We start from the raw sequence: 20,000 nt of genomic DNA on the forward strand, positions 1-20,000 counted from the left end.
TGACAACCTATAGGAAAGCAACTGCATATAAAAAGGTTTTATCTAACATCAACATGCAGAATGTAACTAGACAAGTATGGATGTTTAACACTAATGACTGGTTGGTACATAGAGGTACAATGCAACAAGGAAGGCATTGCAAAAAGTAATTAAATAATACTTGGGAATTCAGGTAGCAAGCAGTACTCTAAGACCACAAAGACATAAACACAATACACACACACACACACACATACACACACACACACACACACACACACACACACACACACACACACACACACACACACACACACACACACACACACACACACACACACACACACATATATATATACAACAATTAAAACCAGATATACATTCATATATATACATATATACCTATGTTTGTGCTTGTGTGAGTATGTGTGTGCATACCCAAGTGCTTATGTATGATTATACAAAAGTACTACCCACATGTTTACACTCACAAAATATAAATGTGTGTGTGTGTGTGTGTGTGTGTGTGTGTGGGCACGCACATGGTATCATCATCATCGTTGTCATTATAATCGTTTCAATATTCACTTTTCCATGCTTGCATGGGTTGGATGGAATTTAGTTCACATACACTACATATATGTATGTATGTATGTGTGTATCACATGATCAGATATCATCTTGGAGAGAAAGAGTGAATATATGTGTGTGCATGGTATTAGTGTACATGTAAAAGACAGCCATCAGTATAGATTCTCATAAAAATGTGTGATGATTGAATATGTATGTAAATAATCTATTTAGCCTTGGACACTCTTGTGTTACTACCTAAGGTTTCATGCTTACACATTTTACCAACCAGAACAACATGACAACGCCTAAGATGGTAACTGCAAGGGTAAATTGATTTATACAGTCACTAATGCATACACAGATATCATAACTACCACCTACAACATCTCCATCTATACCATTTGTTTCATTAACCAAATAGTGTTCTACAAGTTCGTTCAATTTACTAGAAATAGAAGCCAAATCTTTAATGTACACTATAATGTCTTAAAACAGGAAGCATTGAATAATGTAGTCTGGTCAGGTTTGTATACATGCATACATATATATGTGTGTATAAGGGGTTTAGTTCACTGGTGATCTAAACGAATATGTACGGTAAGTGCTATAATTGGTATATCTATCTGTACAGACACACACACACACACACACACACACATACACACACGTGTATGTACATACACACACACATATATGTATGTATTTCTATGTCTGTATGTATGAATACACACAGATACACATGAACACTTATATATATATATGTATACATGTATATATGTATATATGATATATATAGACATGTATATATGTATATATGATATATATAGACATGTATATATGTATATATATGTATATATGTATATATATATATATATATATATATATATATATATACACACACCACACACATACGCATGCACATACACACACATACACACACATACACACATGCACACACATATATACACACACACATACTCACACACATTATTCACCAAACACAATATGAAGTTTTTAAGCTATGCATAAATAGAATTGAAACAGCACTAATTGTTGTTGCTGCTGCTGTTGCTGCCATTGTTGTTGTTGTTTATTAATGTATGCATGTATGTATGTATGTATCACATGATCATATATCAACTTGGAGCAAATCTATGACGAAAAACCCACCAGCTACGACTACACCATCTTCTTTTCAAGGTATTGAATGTGTTCCTCTCTTCTCTTTATATATTTTAAGATGGCACAGTTTTAATAGCGGCAGATTCGGTTGCTATATCTAGCAAACCAAGTGACCACATAGAAGCTACTTCACCTTCATTGGTTCATATGTGATATCAGCTGTTAGTTAAGACAGATGAGACAAATAGAGAAATCTACTTCACCTGGAGGCATAAGATAATGGCTATATTTCAGTTTGAAATCTTAACTATTTTACCAGTAGCCTGATACTCTAATTTTGCAGTTATTGTGCCTTAATTATTACAATTATTTCCATTTCAAAGCAACATCCTATGACAGTTTCTCCTATCTAACAATCTTTTTACAATCTCCCTCACCCGACCATCAACTTAAGGAAGTATGCAATTTTCAATAAATCTATTAATACTGAATCCTCTCGGTAATTTTTTTTTTCTTTACTTTTATTGCTTTCAGCATCCTTTCTCTCTCCCTCTCTTTCTCTTTCTCCACCTATCTCTCTTCCCCTCTTTCTCTCTCTCTCTCCATCTATCTGTCCCTCCATCAACCCCCCCTTCATTATCTCTTTCTCTCTCTCTCTCTCTCTGTTCTTATATACTTGATCTTCTTAAACACATTCGCTTACCTACATTCCATTTGCCTAAGTTATAGATAGATCTCACTTGTAAAATCTATGACTTCATTATGCCACCATACATAGAGACCATTCTCCTAGGCATATACAGAAATACGGTGCTGGTGAGTTACATATATAAAATCAGTCAATAATTCATGCCAATTTGCAAGCTACATTTTGTTGGATAAAGGATTGACAGTGTGGTAAAGGTGCATGTTTCAGAATCACGTAGTTCTGAGTTGGATTCCACAGTATAGCACTTAGAGAAAAAGGTTTTCTACACATGTCACGAGCTGACCAATGACTTGTGAATAGGATTTAATAGACAGAAACTGAACAGCTGAAATCTATATATGTACATACACATACATACATACATACATACATACATAGGAGCACAATGCAGTCCTTAGAGTCAGTTGATCTTGTCAAACCATTCAATCCATGCTAGCATAGAACACAGACGATCCTAGGTTTTTGTGTCCTGAGTTTTTTTTTTTTTACTTATGTCTATCACTGACTATTGTTCTTTCTTACTCCCCCAAGGTTTTTTTTCTTTCTTCTGATGAAGGACTAATGTCCAAAATGTTAAGCCTCTTTTTCTTCCAGTTAAAGTGTGAAGCTAATACCATATTTTTTAACCTTATCCCTTCCTTTTTGCCCTTTTTTATTACTATCCATCACGTTTACAATGTGTGTGTTACATATATGTGTGATTTTTTTATTGCCCACAAGGGGCCAACATAGAGGGGAGATATGTGTTACATATATGTGTGTGTGTGTGTAAATAGATAGACTATAAAAATATGTGTATATACATATTTTTATTGACATATTTGTCTCTCTCTCTCTCTCTCTCTCTCTCTCTCTATATATATATATATATATATATATATATATATATATATATATATATATATATATATATATATACACACACATATATATATATACATACATAAATGTGTGTATCTGTGTGTTTGCATATATATATGTGCATGTGTTTGCATCTTTGTCCTATATATTTCAGCAAAAGATGTCAACATTGAAGAGAAAACTGAAATGCAGGCACTTCTGAATAATATATATTTCAATATATAATATTTGTTGCATGCCTAGTTGTACAGACATTCCCTTGCCACTCTGGCTGTCACGAATGCAGTGAACTTGAGATTGACCCATTGGAAACCTGTAACTAACGACACTGCTGTTCCCCAGTTGTGATATAAAATAAATAAACAAGTAAGCAAATAAATAAATAGATAGACAAACAAATAGGCTAAATGTAATTTGAATTGAGAAATTAAGTCAACTCTAGTTTTATGTGCAACAACTCATTTCAAGCTAATATTTCTAATACTTAAAGCTCTATTTCTAATGCAATTCTAATTTAGTTGTTTTCCCTGCTGACTTCATTCTACTAGCATTTATTATTCTCTTTTCTCATTTAATAGAAACCTTCTTCCCTTTATTCCTTCAACAAATTACATTTTCCCACTTTTTGGGGTCGTGTTTTATTTATTTTTTTTTTTATGCTGGTTGTTAAATCATGAAATTTTGTTTCATGTAATTTTTCTTGGTATCATTGATTTTATCATGGTGGACTTAAGCTTACTTAGATTTTGTTAACAACAGACCACATGCTACTATCAACATAAATTTGATTTAAAAAAACATAAACATCGCTTTTAAAGGCTCTATTGTATTGTGCTTAGTTCTTGAATGTTTTCTATTAGAAAAAATCAACCTGTTTCTATAGAATCCTCTCTGTAATGAACAAAATATAAATTCCATTCTAATGACAACGTTTTGATAAAAGAAATCCTGTCCGAGAAGCACAAATCACATTTTATTTCAATGTACAGAATAAAGGCAGTGAGCTGGCAGAACTGTTAGCATCCTGGACAAAATGCTTAACAGCATTTCTTCTGGTTTTTACATCCTGATTTCAAATTCTGCCAGGTTGACTTTCCCTTTCATCATTTCAGGGTCAGTGAAATAAGGAACAGTTGAGCACTGGGGTCAATATAATCAATTATTTCACTTCCTTAAAAATTATAGCCTTATGCCTGTAAGAGAAAGAATTATAATGTACAGTATGTAATGTCAATAGGGCCTTATACATACTTTTCATAAATTGCCCTTTAGTCTTCACTAAGTACCATATTTGATAGTATACAATACGTAGGCTGTCCATAGATATTACTGCATGCACTATGAGCCAATAAGGAAAGCTTCTACAGCAGTGGCCCTCAACCAGGTTCCATATGACCCTTGGGGTTTCATATAGGATTTTGTTGTTAAAATTTTTACGCAATAAATCAGTTATACTTCTACAAGACACCAAATATTTTACTCTTTTTCTCTTTTACTCTTTTATTTGTTTCAGTCAATTGACTGTGGCCATGCTGGAGCACCGCCTTTAGTCGAGCAAATCGACCCCAGGACTTATTCTTTGTAAGCCTAGTACTTATTCTATCAGTCTATTTTGGCGAATCGCTAAATTACGGGGATGTAAACACACCAGCATCGGTTGTCAAGCGATGGTGGAGGGACAAACACAGACACACAAACATATACACACACATACATATATACGCCAGGCTTCTTTCAGTTTCCGTCTACCAAATCCACTCACAAGGCTTTGGTTGGCCCAAGGCTATAGTAGAAGACACTTGCCCAAGGTGCTATGCAGTGGGACTGAACCCAGAACCATGTGGGTCGTAAGCAAGCTACTTACCACACAGCCACGCCTACGCCTATATTTAGCAATATTTTAATACCATCCCTAATAACATTTAATTCTAAAGATATAAAAAGATTTTTTTTTTAATATCGATTAGCTACAAGGGTCCATCCGAGTAAAATAGGAATCAAATGGGGTCCATAAGTAAAAATAGGGTCTGGAAATAATGCTCTACATAGTTACTCAAACTGCTAGAAATAGCACCTAAATTTCTCTCAAATTCACACCCTGTAAGATATGTGTGAGTGTGTTTGTTGAGGGGTGAGCATGTGTGTGTGGATGTGTGTGTGTGTGCATGTGTGTCACGGTTTCATATTCCCTTTCAACTAAAAATTTCAAAATTCTTAACCATGTCCACATAACGTAGCTGCTCAGCAATGGGGATTGTTAGAGTAAGTACCAGACCTATAAAAAATAAGTACTGAATGCAATCTGTTCTACATAATCCTCCAACGTTGTGCTCCAGCATGGCTGTAATTCAATGACTGAAACAAATAAAAGAACAATTGAATAAAAGGATATTTGATAATCACTACATCAGCAGATGATATTATTGCCTTGCATATAATCCTGTTTATTTTCCTTACATAAACAAAACTGATAAACCACCTTCACTGGCTTGTGTAGCTTACATGAACAAAGTTTGAGTCAATTGAACTAATGCCATATATCCTAAGTAACTAACGACCTTCTTGGCAGCCAAAACTTTATTCTGATTGTGTTACATCAAATCTGATTAAAACACCCAATGGGATCCCTTCTTTCCCATTTATTTGAGTGTTAATTATTTTGCTAACAGCCTTTCCCTTCACAACTTCACAACAGACAACCTTGTAGATGATTTGATGGTGTATGTCAATCTTACCAAAAGGTAAAATACATAAATAGGTTCAGGAATAGCTGTGTGGTTAAGAAACTTTCTTTGCAATCACAAGGTTTCAGGTTCTGTCCCACTCTGAGTCATCTTGAGCAAATGTCTTATACTAAAGTCATGGGCTGACTAATTTGGTTGACTGTGTAGAAGCTAATTGTATATGTGTGTGTGTGTGTGTGTGCGTTCTTAGCATGATGCTAATCTTCAGTCATTGGGAATTCCGAATACCTGAATATTAGCATCAAGCTTGAAACTCAGAGTACCAATGAATTTGAATCAAACTGTTTTGGTCCATACATGTAACTCCCAATAAATGTGCTGAGTGCTCTTCTTTCGTTTGTCCACTCATATATATATATATATATATATATATATATATATATATATATATATATACACACACACATAAATATATACATATATATATATACATACTCGCATGTATTTTAAAAGGTGTGCCAGAAGGCATGACACAATGCCAAAAGTTTAGGGCACAGAAGCAGTACTTCACACTCCATCCCTATGTTCTGCATAATGTGCAGAACCCAAGCCACCATATAGAAAAAGTGAATGCAGAAATACATATTTTATGCTTTACATAACGTACACATGTTTCAAGAAGTTGACTTCTATTATTACATAAGCCACACTCTTATATTTATTCTGCCAGCTCATCTATAAAATTAATAATAATAAATAGTTTCAAATTTTGACACAAGGGCAGCAATTTTGGAGGGAGAGGATAAAGTGATTTCATTGACTCCAATTCTCAACTGATAGTTATTTTATCGACTCCAAAAGGATGAAAGGCAAAGTCGACCTCGGCAGAACTTGAACTCAGAATGTAAAGACAGACGGTATGCTGCTAAACCAGTGCGCTAATTATTCTGCCAGCTTGCTATCACATCACTGCTACTGTTCAGTTTCAATTCGTGGCCCAATGACTGAAACAAGTAAAAGAAATAGATGACAAGACACAATTCAGTCATTCAATCTTTTACATCTTTTGGCCACAGGTCACTATCACTTCTCAGTTTCAATTCTTAATCAAAGACACTTCAATTTCTGACATCACGTCACACAAATTCCTCCCAAAGAAAGGCATTAATCTCACATAATCTTATTTCCTTTTGCTTAACAAATTTGAAACTATATACCTTTGTAAGAAATCAATTTATTTTCCATTTCTCTTCTTTCTTTTTTTTATCTTGAAAAAAAATTATTCTACACTATCTTTACTTCTTGAACATATTTTCAAAACTATTCTATGTCTTGCCCATGTTATGAAACTTAAATTCAACATTTCCACCTAAAAGGCTTATCTCTTATGTTTCTCTGTATTAAAACATATTCCAATAAAATGGAGCTAAGAATTTCTATTCATGCCATTTTCTGCACTTTTAAAATTACATTCAATGGATGGTATGTCATATCTGAATGCTTTAATTCTCGTTCATAATTGGAAATGTCGTAACCTAGGGGACCAAAGAGTTTGATTAATATTTTCTTTAATATTGCTGAAAAAAACCTACATTGTATGGTATTCAAATTGAAAAATAAATCTATGCAATATAATCCGTCTATTTACATCTTTTCTTCTTTCTCTTAGAGATTGTGCATGTGTGTATGCATGTGTGATGTATGAGCTTCTGTAAGTGCATGTGTTTATATATATATATACACACACATATATACATATATACTACGTACACTCACATGCACATACATATATATATATATATATATATATATATATATATATACAAATACATACATACTTATGTTTCTCTACTTTTTTCTCTTACATCCTCACTCTCTTTTCTCCCTCTCTCTCTCTCTCTCCTCCCCCTCTCTCTCTCTCTCTCTCTCTCTCTCTCACTCACTCTCTGCATACGCCATCTTCATCAACATCATTATCATCATCATCATCTAATGTCCACTTTTCTATGCTTGCATGGCACAGATGTAATTTGTTGAGGAAGATTTTCTATGGATGGATGTCCTTGCTGTTGCCAACCCACACCTGTGTTAAAGTAAGGTAATATTCCCCATTACCAGACATGTTTTCAGAGAAGACTGGAAATGAAGGATACCAGAGACATCCATTTACAACAATTGCAAGAAGTCAAAACAATTAGACAGTAGCACACAAACACATATATGCATATATATATATATATATATATATATAGATATCTACATATATATATGTGTGTTTACGTCCCCTTAACTTAGCAGTTCGGCAAAAGAGCTTACAAAGAATAAGCCCTGGGGCCAATTTGTTCAACTAGAGGTGGTGCTTCAGCATGGCTGCAGTCAAACAACTAAAACAAATAAAAGAATAAAAGACTATATGCATTCATTTCTTCCGGTGAGCAGCAGTTCTGTGTGTATTTGGTGGGGAAGAGTAGAAGGTGGTGATAAAAGAGAAAGGAATGGTAGTTATAAGTTATATGGTGGTGGTGGTGGTGGTGGTATGATGATGATGATGATTTACTGAAGAATATATAGATATACATTACTGGTGCATTAGAAGTCTTTTCTTCATGCAATAATGTGCTCCAGAATAAATCTACTGATATCAAATAACACAACATGCATAGATTATAATAAATTAATACACTCAACAATCATAAAATGAGTGCCACTTTTAGTCAATCTCATTGTGGACAGATAAAGACAAATCAAAGACTGGACTAGTTTCGATTTTTACTGGGATATCATCATTGTGATACAGTATATGTAAATATTATCATTTAGGGATAAGGTGGTGAATTTCCTGAATTGTTAGCAGTATTTTGCCAATCATTAAGTTTAGAGTTCAAATTCTGTCGCAGATGACTTTACCTTTGTTGTGGCAGACACACCCAAGTGAAAAGTGGGTTGTTCCACTACTGATAAATAGTGAACAGACACAGCAAACAGGGTCAGTCAGCAAAGTATACTGTTCAGGACAGTCATGCAGATGACGAAATATGTCCTCATAATGCAGGATATATCAGTCTTTCATCCTTCTGGGGTCGATAAGTTGAGTACCAATAGAGTACTGAGGTCGATAAGTTGAGTACCAATGGAGTACTGAGGTCAATGTAATCGACTTAACTTCTCTTGCTCAAATTTCAGGCCTTGTTTCTGTAGTAGAAAGGATTATTATTTAGGGATATACCAATTTTACTGCCTCTTGTCAGGCAGTGAAAGTGATAAATCATTGATGGATTAGTAGTGTTTGCTTTCTGATGCTATGATATAATATCTTATTAAAAAAGAACTCCTGAAGCAGCATACATTACATCCAATCATGAAAAAATATAAGCAAACAGAATATATATGTGTTATGTGTGTGTGACTGTGTTTGTACCTGTATATATGTGTATATATGTAAATATGGAAGGCGGACGTTAAACGATGGTGATGATGATAAAATGTATGTATATTTAGACAAATGTATATATACATATATGTGTATGTGTGTATGTATATGTATGTGACAATATGTATATATATATATATATATATATATGTATATTTAGACAAATGTATATATACATATATGTGTATGTGTGTATGTATATGTATGTGACAATATGTATATATATATATATATATATATATATATATATACATATTGTCACATACATATACATACACACATACACATATATGTATATATACATTTGTCTAAATATACATACATTTATACTCATATATATATATATATATATATATATACAAATGTATATAAACAATACTTATAAATACATATATATGTAGGTATGTATATATATGTGCATGTATATATTTATGAATCTTCATATATATGTAGGTATATATATATATATATATATATATATATATTAACTTCTAAATGATGATATCTCTTTTTTGCCAATCATTTCTAACATAAGACACAATCCCCGAAATTTAGAGGATGGAGTATATAATCAATTAAATCCACTACAATACATGTTAAGCAATCTAGTTTATTCATCCTCAAAAGATGAAAGTTAAAAGGCAAAAGTTAATCTCAGACTGATTTGAATGCAGAACACAAAGAGTGAGAGCAAATAGAGGAGGAGGAATTTTATCCCTTGCTGTAACGTTCCTGTCTATCACTAATGAATATAATGATAATGTTCTTTTCTACTCTAGGCACAAGGCCCAAAATGTTTTGGGAGGGGCCAGTCGATTAGATCAATCCCAGTATGCTATTGGTACTTAATTTATCGACCCTGAAAGGATGAAAGGCAAAGTGGACCTCAGCAGAATTTGAACTCAGAATGTAAAGAGAGACGAAATACCGCTAAGCATTTCACCTTGTGTGATAACGTTTCTGCCAGCTCACGGCCTTTGATAATAATAATGTTAATCCTAAATTTCTAGGAGAGGGTTTTCTTGATCACATTGTATGCAGTGCTCAGCTGGTACCTAATTTATCAACTCCAGAAGGATAAAAGATAAAGTCAACCTCAGCAGAATTTGAACTTGCCATGTAAAGCTAAGCACATCGTTTGGCATTCTAATGACTCTGCCAGCTTGTTGCCTTAATGATGAAACTAAATAATTCTTTCTCATTTTGGCACAAGGCCAGCAACTTTGAGTGGTGGAGAAGTTGATTTATATCGATCCCGGTGCTCAGCTGGTACTTACTTTATCCAACCTAAAGGGATGAAAGGTTAAGTCAACCTTGGCAGAATTTGAACTCAGAGCATAAAGGCAGACGAAATGTTGTAATGCATTGTGTACAGTTTGCTAAGAATTCTGCTAGCTTGCCACATTAATAATAATAATAAAAATAATAATATTATTATTATTATCATCATCATCATCATCATCAACAACAACAACAACAACAACAACAACAACAACAACAACAACAACAACAACAACAACAACAACAACAACAACAACAACAACAACAACAACAACAACAACAACAACAACAACAACAACAACAACAACAACAACAACAACAACAACAACAACTACAACAACAATAATAAAGACAAATACATAACAAAAACACCAGGACTAACAAATATATATAACATAAAGAAAATAGCACTACTAGGCACTGCACACATCCTACGTAAAACACTTTCAATACAGTAACCATAATATCACCACAACAAACCACAGCACATACCCAAGGCACGGTAGTGAAGTGAAAGCACGTTATAAAAATAAAACTACTGAACAATAATAATAATAATAATAATGATAATAATGATTGAGAAATATCAAGATCTATCCAGAGCAATGAAGAGATCGTGAAAGACTAAGAGGACATTTATTCTTGTTGTAGTCAGGGCACCCAAACTGCTACCTAAGAGGCCGAAGGATATTGGAACCAAGACTTGTATTGTTGACCTGCTATTCTATAATCTGCAAGAAACCTAAGAAAGATCCTTGAGATTCAAGGAGACTTATTACCACCAAACCTCAAGACAATATTCCTGTAAACTAATAATAAAACATGTAATAGTCATATATTATTATTAATAATAATAATAATAATAACAATACTAATAAGAATAATGATAATAATAATAATAACAACAATACTAATAAGAATAATGATAATAATAATAATAACAACAATACTAATAATAATAATGATAATAATAATAAGGATATACTCAGAGAGAAAGAAAGAGTAATTTCTATATTAACAATTATATTAAGAGTAATAATCCTTTCCACTGAAGGCACAAGGCCTGAAGATTAGGGGGCAGTAACTAGATGATTTCATCGATCCTCAATGTTTCACTGGTACTTAATTTATTGACCCCGAAAGGATGAAAGGCAGAGTCGACCTCAGCAGAATTTGAACTCAGAATGTAGCAGCAGGTGAAATACCACTAAGCATTTCGCCCAGTGTGCTAACGATGCTACCAGCTTGCCGCATTATGTATATTAAGAGTAGTAATAATAATAGTAATTATATATGTGAGTATGTGTTTATGAGTATGTGTATACAGGTATATCGATAAACACCAGATGTGATTCATACAAGTATTACTATCACCACTAAACAGATTAGTTGTCTGTCTCGTATGTTGAAGGAAATCAATAATATATATATTTTTAAAGAACTTTTTAAAGAACTTTCAGCAGGTTTTCTTCTGGTTCATGACTGATGCATTATAATCTCTTGTTCAGAAAGCCATGAATGATTAATGAAAATCTCTAAGACTCACCAGGAATTTCTTCATAAGGACTCATATCCTTTTTATTCTGACTGCTATTTTGCAGTTTATGAGGAGATACATTGCTGCCATAGTGATCAGGAGTTGCAATGAACCTTCTTTCATGTCTTCCAGATGTCATTCCAACTTCTTGAATACAAGCCTAAGAAGACAGATATCAAACATGTAGCTTTTTTACAATTGAAATATATTCATAAATAGCTAAGGTATGTATTTGTATTCTTAGGTGTGCTTGGTGCACATCACACACCCACAAATGTCATGAAATGATTGATGATTTAATAAATTTGTTGTAAGTAAATTACATATTTGCAATTTATTACAACTTTTGCATAATGTTTAGAAAGATGCTATTCATAATCCATGAATAGATGCTAATATTTATTGAAATCTCCTGCATTATATATAATATAATATAATATAATATAACATAATATAATTTGCTGTCATTACCAGAAGTACCATAGTTTCATGGTAAACTCTCACAGTGTGCTTAATCTCCATTGTGAGATCAATTCCTGGTTGAGCCACTCCCTTTCAAGTACTCTGCAATTTCTTATCGTGATCAATAGCTTGGAAAGGTTAAAACATGATATGATGTTTTTATAAATACATTTGAGAATACCACTACATAATGTTCATCACACCCAGTTTAGTTCCCAAGGTACAGAATATTAGTTATAATCATGGAATTAGGAACTCACAGCCAGGCATGCTTTTTCTAAGATCATTGGTAAAGTGAATGAAATAGCAATGACTTGTAATTGAATCTACAACTTTTACCACCACCACTCTGGAAGCAGCATTTGAATTACTTGAATGGTAAATTGCTAGTTTATCACTTTAGTTAAATACCCTTATCACCTAATATTTTTGTATAATAGTGACCTTAAGTTTTGACTTCGAACAATGATAGAAACCTCTTATATTTGAAGGGTGCATTGGTTTAAATGTAATCTAATATGGTTCATTAAAAAGTTTTATCAAATATATGAAAAAAAAAAAAAACGAAAATATATTTATTGTGAAAATGTAATTACAAATACTTTTAAAGTAAGACACAAAAAATGTAAACCAATAGGTTTATACACACACATAAACACACATAATGAATAATATAATACAAAAATATTTCTACTATAGACTCAGGGCCTGAAATAAATATACTACAATAAAGGTAATGACCCTTTTTAGTTATGAATGACCATGGCACAAGTCTGGACAAGGTTGTTTATGGAAAACCAACAGTCACCCATACAGACCAGCCTCTCCTCTTTATGCCACTGATGTTACCCAAGGGAAAGGCAAAGGCCAATACAGCTTGGCACTCGTGATGTCTCAACTCATTTCTACAGATCAGTGAACTGGAGCAACATGAAATAAAGTGTCCTTGCTCAAGAACATAACACACAGCCTGGTCTGAGAATTGAACTCACTACTTCATGATTGTGAGCTTGACACTCTTACCACTGAGCCATGTGCCTTCACTATCATTAACAAAAATGTTAACCTAATGCAAAATTCCAAGTCCTTCTGGAAGGCTATACATAAGGGTGGTCTGAATGACTGCACATGGCTATAGGGTCACAGATTGACTTCACCTACCCCCTAGAATCAGACTAAGGATACAGAAATATTTTATTGAAATCTTGTCTTTTAATGCCTTTTGTCTGCACAGTTTTGGCAATATTGTGACAGTAAAATAGTTGTTCCTGTCACATCAAGGTTCAGCTACAATTAAGAAATTCACAGTGGGAGAACAAACAGGATATATTTATTTGGAATAAGAAAGAACATATAAAAATACACAATATTTACTGATATGGAGGTATGAAAGTGAATGTACATGGCCTAGTGATTAAGGTGTTGCACTTATGATTGCCTGATTTTGGTTTCAATTCCCAGGCTGGCAGTGCATTGTATTCAAGAACGAAACACTTCATTTCGTGTTGCTTAGGTCCACTTAGCTGTAAGTGAATAACCCTCTGAGTCCAAGAGTCCAAGACAGTAATGTCCAGGGTATGTTGCTGCTGCTAGTGTTGCTGTTGTTGTTGTTGATGATGATGATGATGATGATGATGAAGGTGCTAGAATCAATTGCAGAATATTGAGTAGAAGTACAAGCATGGCAATGTGTTCAAAAAGTTCACAACTAGGGCGACTTCAAGTGTGATTCCAGTGTGACTCTTTGGGCAAATGGTTTCTGAGTAAAGTTTCATAAGTGAAATTTAGTTGGCAGAAAATAAACTCTGTGGATGATCATATTTTTGATTGTTGCTATTCTTGGGCAATAGAATTAATCCATGATCCACTTTTAACACCACCCAACCACTACCGCCACCTGGATCTCAGATACCTTCTGCAGAGTTCACTCTGTTGCAAACATTCAGGTCAGGTCTCCAACTTAAGGATAACTTCCACTATTCCTTCCACAACTGTAAGAGGTCCTGAAAAGAGTAATGGAGGCACCATTCCTCCTCTGACTAAACCATAAGAAAACAAGTAAAAAGATTAAAAAGAAATCACATCCTTCGCTTGCAAAGACCTGTTGAGGCAAGTGAAATCAAAATCGAACTAAATTCGACGACTGGCACCCATGCCAACGTCGTCTCCTTCACTGGACAAGAAACTCGGCTTGCGAAGACCTGTTGGGGCAACTGGACATGAAACTCAGCTTGCAAAGACCTGTTGGGCAAGCAAAAGTGAAATCGTGATGGTACCTGTGCCCAGCGTCGCCTTCCTGGCACTTGTGTCGGTGGCATGTGTAAAGACATTTGAGTGAGATCGTTGCCAGTGCCGCCAGACTGGCTCCTGTGCAGGTGGCACATAAAATACACCATTTTGAGCATGGCCATTGCCAGTACCGTCTGACTGGCCTTTGTGCCGGTGGCACGTAAAAGCACCCACTACACTCTCGGAGTGGTTCACGTTACGAAGGGCATCCAGCTGTAGAAACTCTGCCAAATCAGATTGGAGCCTGGTGTAGCCATCTGGTTCACCAGTCCTCAGTCAAATCGTCCAACCCATGCTAGCATGGAAAGCAAACGTTAAACGATGATGATAATGATGATGATGATAACTGATATCCATTTACATTACTTGAATCTTCTTGATTATTTCTATATAGTTTATAAACAAAGAAAAGTCATGCTCTGTGTCTGTAACACTAGACAGACATTTCATAAAACCAAACCCACTTTAGACAACCTTCAGTTCTAAAGTAAAAATTTACTGTCTTAAAGTGTTATAAATCTAAACTTTCCATCAAAATTTCATGTTAATCTATCTTCCAAATACCAGATTAATAATGCCAAAGTTATTTTACTAAACTTCTCATTACTTTAAAATGTAACTGAAACAACAACAATGTATTTCAACAGAAATATGGTAACAAAAGTGTTTTCTGGTTCAGTACTCATAAGTCACATGTTGTTGCTGTTTTTGTTGGTGTCGGTGGTCCTATTGATTTTTAGCACTAATTCACCTTAACCTCATTAAAACACAGTAACATACCATTTCTTCCTTTTTTTTTTTTGTTCTTCTAGGAGGGGGTCAGCAAAGAAGCCAAAATATCCTAAGATATAACAGCCTACTGTTTTAAAAGGAATGATTCATTGGAAACTAAAAGATAAGATAGTTTGTGACAAGAATGCTTTTGATCACAGGTCTTATTCAAGATTGAACTGGGGCCAAACCACAACAGCAAGTAAAAAGTTACCTTTGGCTAAATGCATATTCTTTGATCTATTAGCAACTAATGTCAAACTTATTTCTGGCTATATAAACCTATTAATTCTTCATTACAGTCTGACGTGCCATATTCTTCATATTTTCATATATTTTCCACATACAAGTTAAATTTTTCAAACCAAAATTTACATCCAAAATGTGTAGATCAACTTATTCCTGAAGACTGAAGATGGCTTTGGAAGATCAAACACTCTATGTGAAATGCAACATGATTTGAAAAGATAGTGACAATATTTGAATATATATATATATATATATATATATATATATATATATATATATATATATTTACACATATATATGTGTGTGTACATATATATATATATATATATATATAGCTAGCTAGCTAGCCACTACACATTCTTTATTTTCTCTCTTTGTTTCTTTCTGTGTTCCTTTCTGTGGGAGAGCATAGGCTCAAAATGTTAAAGACTTTTTCACTTCCCCAAGCGTTAAACTAATACATCTGCTTGTTGTCTACACCACCTGTCTTTGTTTTTTGTTCTTTTGTGAATTCTCCCCCTATATACACATATATGTATATATACATACATATATATGTATATATACATAAGCACTATTCATGTGCGAGTCGCTGCCAGTGCTGCCTGACTGGCTCCCCATGCTGGTGGCACATAAAAAGCACCATCCAAATGTGGTTGATGCCAGACTCCCCTCCCCCGCCCCAACTGGCTCCCCTGCCGGTGGCACGTAAAAAGCACCCACTGCACTCTCATAGACACATACATGCATATATATATATCTATGATGGGCTTCTTTCAGTTTCTGTCTACCAATCACAAGGCTTTAGTTGGCCTGAGGCTATAGTGGATGACACTTGCTCAAGGTGCCACACAGTGAGACCAAACCTAGAACCACGTGGTTGGGAAGCAAGCTTCTTACCGCACAGCCACACCTGCACCTATATGGTCACAATATTTTACTTCTTTTTTTATTGCTTGGTTGGAGGAGAAAAAAAATGGTACCCACTGTCCCTGCCCCCACTTTTCTTCTTTTCATTGGAACCTCTGAGTTTCTGAGGAAGAGAGGAAGTCAGGTTCAGACTGGTGACCTTAACTGAAATGATTGAGTATAAGCTTGTATGATCAACACTGAAAGGGATGGGAAGTAAAAAAAAAACAATAGCAACAATAACAACAACAACAACAGCAACAACATTTACAGTCAGCATGCATATGAAGTACAAATCTCAGTTAACATAATCCCCATTAAAATTCTTCTTTCTCACTGAATCTTTAAAAACATAAAAGAGCTACCATCTTATTACCACCAACATCACCCTCATCATCATCATCATCATCATCACCCTCATCATCATCATCATCATCATCATCATCACCTTCATCATCACTACCACCACCACTACCACCACCACCACCACTATCATCATCATTGAGGTCGTCATTGTCATCGTCCGTCACCCTCATCACCATCACCACCACCACCACCATCACCATCATCATCATTAAGAATCACTATTAAAATAAAGGAAATACACATAAATTCCAGGAAGCAGAAATCCATTCCCTGATAGCAAGTTTGCCAACAAAAATAGTCTTGATGAAAAACACCCACTTCATTAGAAAGAGAATGAAACAGTATATTCTAAGCTTCCTAATTGTATTACAATTTGCTCATTTGTAAGGAAACTTCCAGAAAGTTTATGAATACTACTAAATTGGAAGTGTAAAAATATCAAGTGCTATATCATCAGACTTAAACAACATCAGAAAAATTCATCTGCTTACTCAATGCAGAAATCAAAAAGTTTCTACAAAAATGACTAATGAAACAGAATAATTTTCCAAACATACTTCAGATATAAGGCATTCCTCTTCATTATGACATTATTTGGAAAATATTGTTGGGACTTTCCAACAGTTATCAAATATACTAAATATTTTAATTGAAATACAGATATTAAAAGAAAAAAAAATTTTTTTCAACATGATGGAAAATAGAGATTTACCATCGTAAATTTTAATTTCTTTCTGCTTATTGATTGACCATGAGTCTACAGTGTCCTGCTGTTGTTGTTATTGTTGTTTTTATTGTTGTTGTTGTTGTTGTTTTTATTACTGTTGTTGCTGATGTTTTCACTAGTTGTGGCATTATTATTTTACATGAATAAACACAATGGTTAATGCCACTAAATTATTTTACAGTAATTATGGTTGAGAGGTAGAAACTTACATAGGAAGACAATAGATCATATTAGACATGAATTTCAAAGAAGTTTTATGTATCTATATATAGCAGGGCTTGGCTCATCAGCTCCTGACTCACCAGCTCTGGTCAAACTGTCCAGCCCATAGATAATGATAATTATCATCATCATCATCATCATCATCATCATCGTTTAACGTTTGCTTTCTATGCTAGCATGGATTGGACGATTTGACTGAGGACTGGTAAACCAGATGGCTACACCAGGCTCCAATCTGATTTGGCAGAGTTTCTACAGCTGGATACCCTTCCTAACGCCAACCACTCCAAGAGTGTAGTGGGTGCTTTTACGTGCCACCGGCACGAAGGCCAGTCAAGTGGTACTGGCAACGGCCATGCTCAAAATGGTGTATTTTATGTGCCACCTGCACAGGAGCCAGTCCAGCGGAATTGGCAACGGTCTCGCTCGAATGTTTTTACACATGCCACCGGCACAAGTCTCAGGAAGGCGACGCTGGGAACAGGTGCCATCCCAATTTCGCTTTCGCTTGCCCCATCAGGTCTTCGCAAGCCGAGTTTCGTGTGTATAATATATATATAGACCAATATAGACCAATAGAATAAGTGCCATGTTTAACAAGAATTAAGTATTGGGGTCAATTCATTTGACTAAAAATTCTTCAAGGCAGTGCCCCAACATGGCCACAGTCTAATCACAAAAACAAGAAAAAGGTAAAAGATATATATATTAGTATTTGATAACAGTTTGATTCATCTTGATGCAACTTAAAGTTTCATAATTTGGGCATGCAAATATAACTCTTCAGACCCAATTACCTGAGCCTGGAAAGCTAGGCTCTTGTGGTGAGTTCTACGAAACTTTAAGCTACATGGAGTTGAATCAATCTGTTATTAGATAATAATATATGTAGTTCCACCAAATATTTTGAGTGCCTTTCTTTCATTTGTCCACTCAATCAAATATATACACACGTTTATGTGTGTGTATGTATTCTATTATTCTTTTAATCTTTTGTTTCTTTCAGTCATTTGACTGCAGCCATGCTGGAGCACCGCCTTTAGTCAAACAAACTGACCCCAGGGCTTATTCTCTGTAAGCCTTGTACTTATTCTATCGGTCTCTTTTGCCAAACTGCTATGTTACAGGGATGTAAACACACCAACACCGGTTGTCAAGCAATGGTGAGGGAACAAACACAGACACAAAAACGTACACTCATGAACACCCCCCCCACACACACACACATATAAACGACAGGCTTCTTTCAGTTTCCACCTAGCAAATCCACTGACAAGGCTTTGGTCGGTCCAAGGCTATAGTAGAAGACACTTGCCCAAGGTGCCACACAGTGGGACTGAAGCTGGAACCATGTGGTTGATGAACAAGCTACGTACCACACAGCCACTCACACAAACACATAGAGCACATACATACACATATATATATATATATGTACACATTGTACTCCAATAATTTTGGGTTTCTAACTGGTTTTGGATACGATAACTGTTCACAGTGGAAATACCACAAATAATTCACTGAGCTGTAGAATGATTTGTGGATAGAAGCCAATGTATTTCTTTTGTTGCCATTTGCAGAGAGAAATTAGGAGAGTAGCTAGTAGGATGTTGTCCATTGTTCTATAAAAATATTTGTGTACATACATGCATGTGTATTTATGTATGTATTCATCATTTTTTTTTTTTTTTCTAATCTGTCTTTGAGAGGTAGAGACAATATTGTAATTAGGATTAGCTTTAGAATTTAGGACTAAAGAAGAAAGATGTTATTTTTTGAAGTTTATTTAAAGCTTACCAGCATGAGTTTCCACCATGTAGTTAATCCTT

General features: G+C 34.6%; 1 protein-coding gene and 1 long non-coding RNA gene across 3 annotated transcripts in view; one reads left to right on the forward strand and one right to left on the reverse strand.

Moving 5' to 3' along the window:
• The window catches only part of LOC149132709 (uncharacterized), a 126,617-nt gene extending 110,462 nt beyond the window's left edge, over positions 1 to 16,155 (forward strand). Inside the window, exon 4 of the long non-coding RNA XR_016244330.1 lies at positions 15,740 to 16,155. This is a non-coding gene — a long non-coding RNA (uncharacterized LOC149132709). The remainder of the gene's footprint in view (positions 1 to 15,739) is intronic.
• The window catches only part of LOC106878226 (protocadherin gamma-A4), a 110,829-nt gene that overhangs the window by 10,285 nt on the left and 80,544 nt on the right, over positions 1 to 20,000 (reverse strand). Inside the window, exon 4 of one of the 2 annotated variants that reach the window (XM_089362771.1) lies at positions 12,186 to 12,336. The exons of the other annotated variant lie outside the window; for it this stretch is intronic. Coding sequence (XP_089218897.1) covers positions 12,186 to 12,336 — 151 coding nt within the window. The remainder of the gene's footprint in view (positions 1 to 12,185; positions 12,337 to 20,000) is intronic. 2 annotated transcript variants of the gene reach the window in all.

Source organism: Octopus bimaculoides, chromosome 14 (assembly GCF_046866305.1).
Source record: "Octopus bimaculoides isolate indiv1 chromosome 14, ASM4686630v1, whole genome shotgun sequence".
Taxonomy (NCBI): Eukaryota; Metazoa; Mollusca; class Cephalopoda; order Octopoda; family Octopodidae; genus Octopus; species Octopus bimaculoides.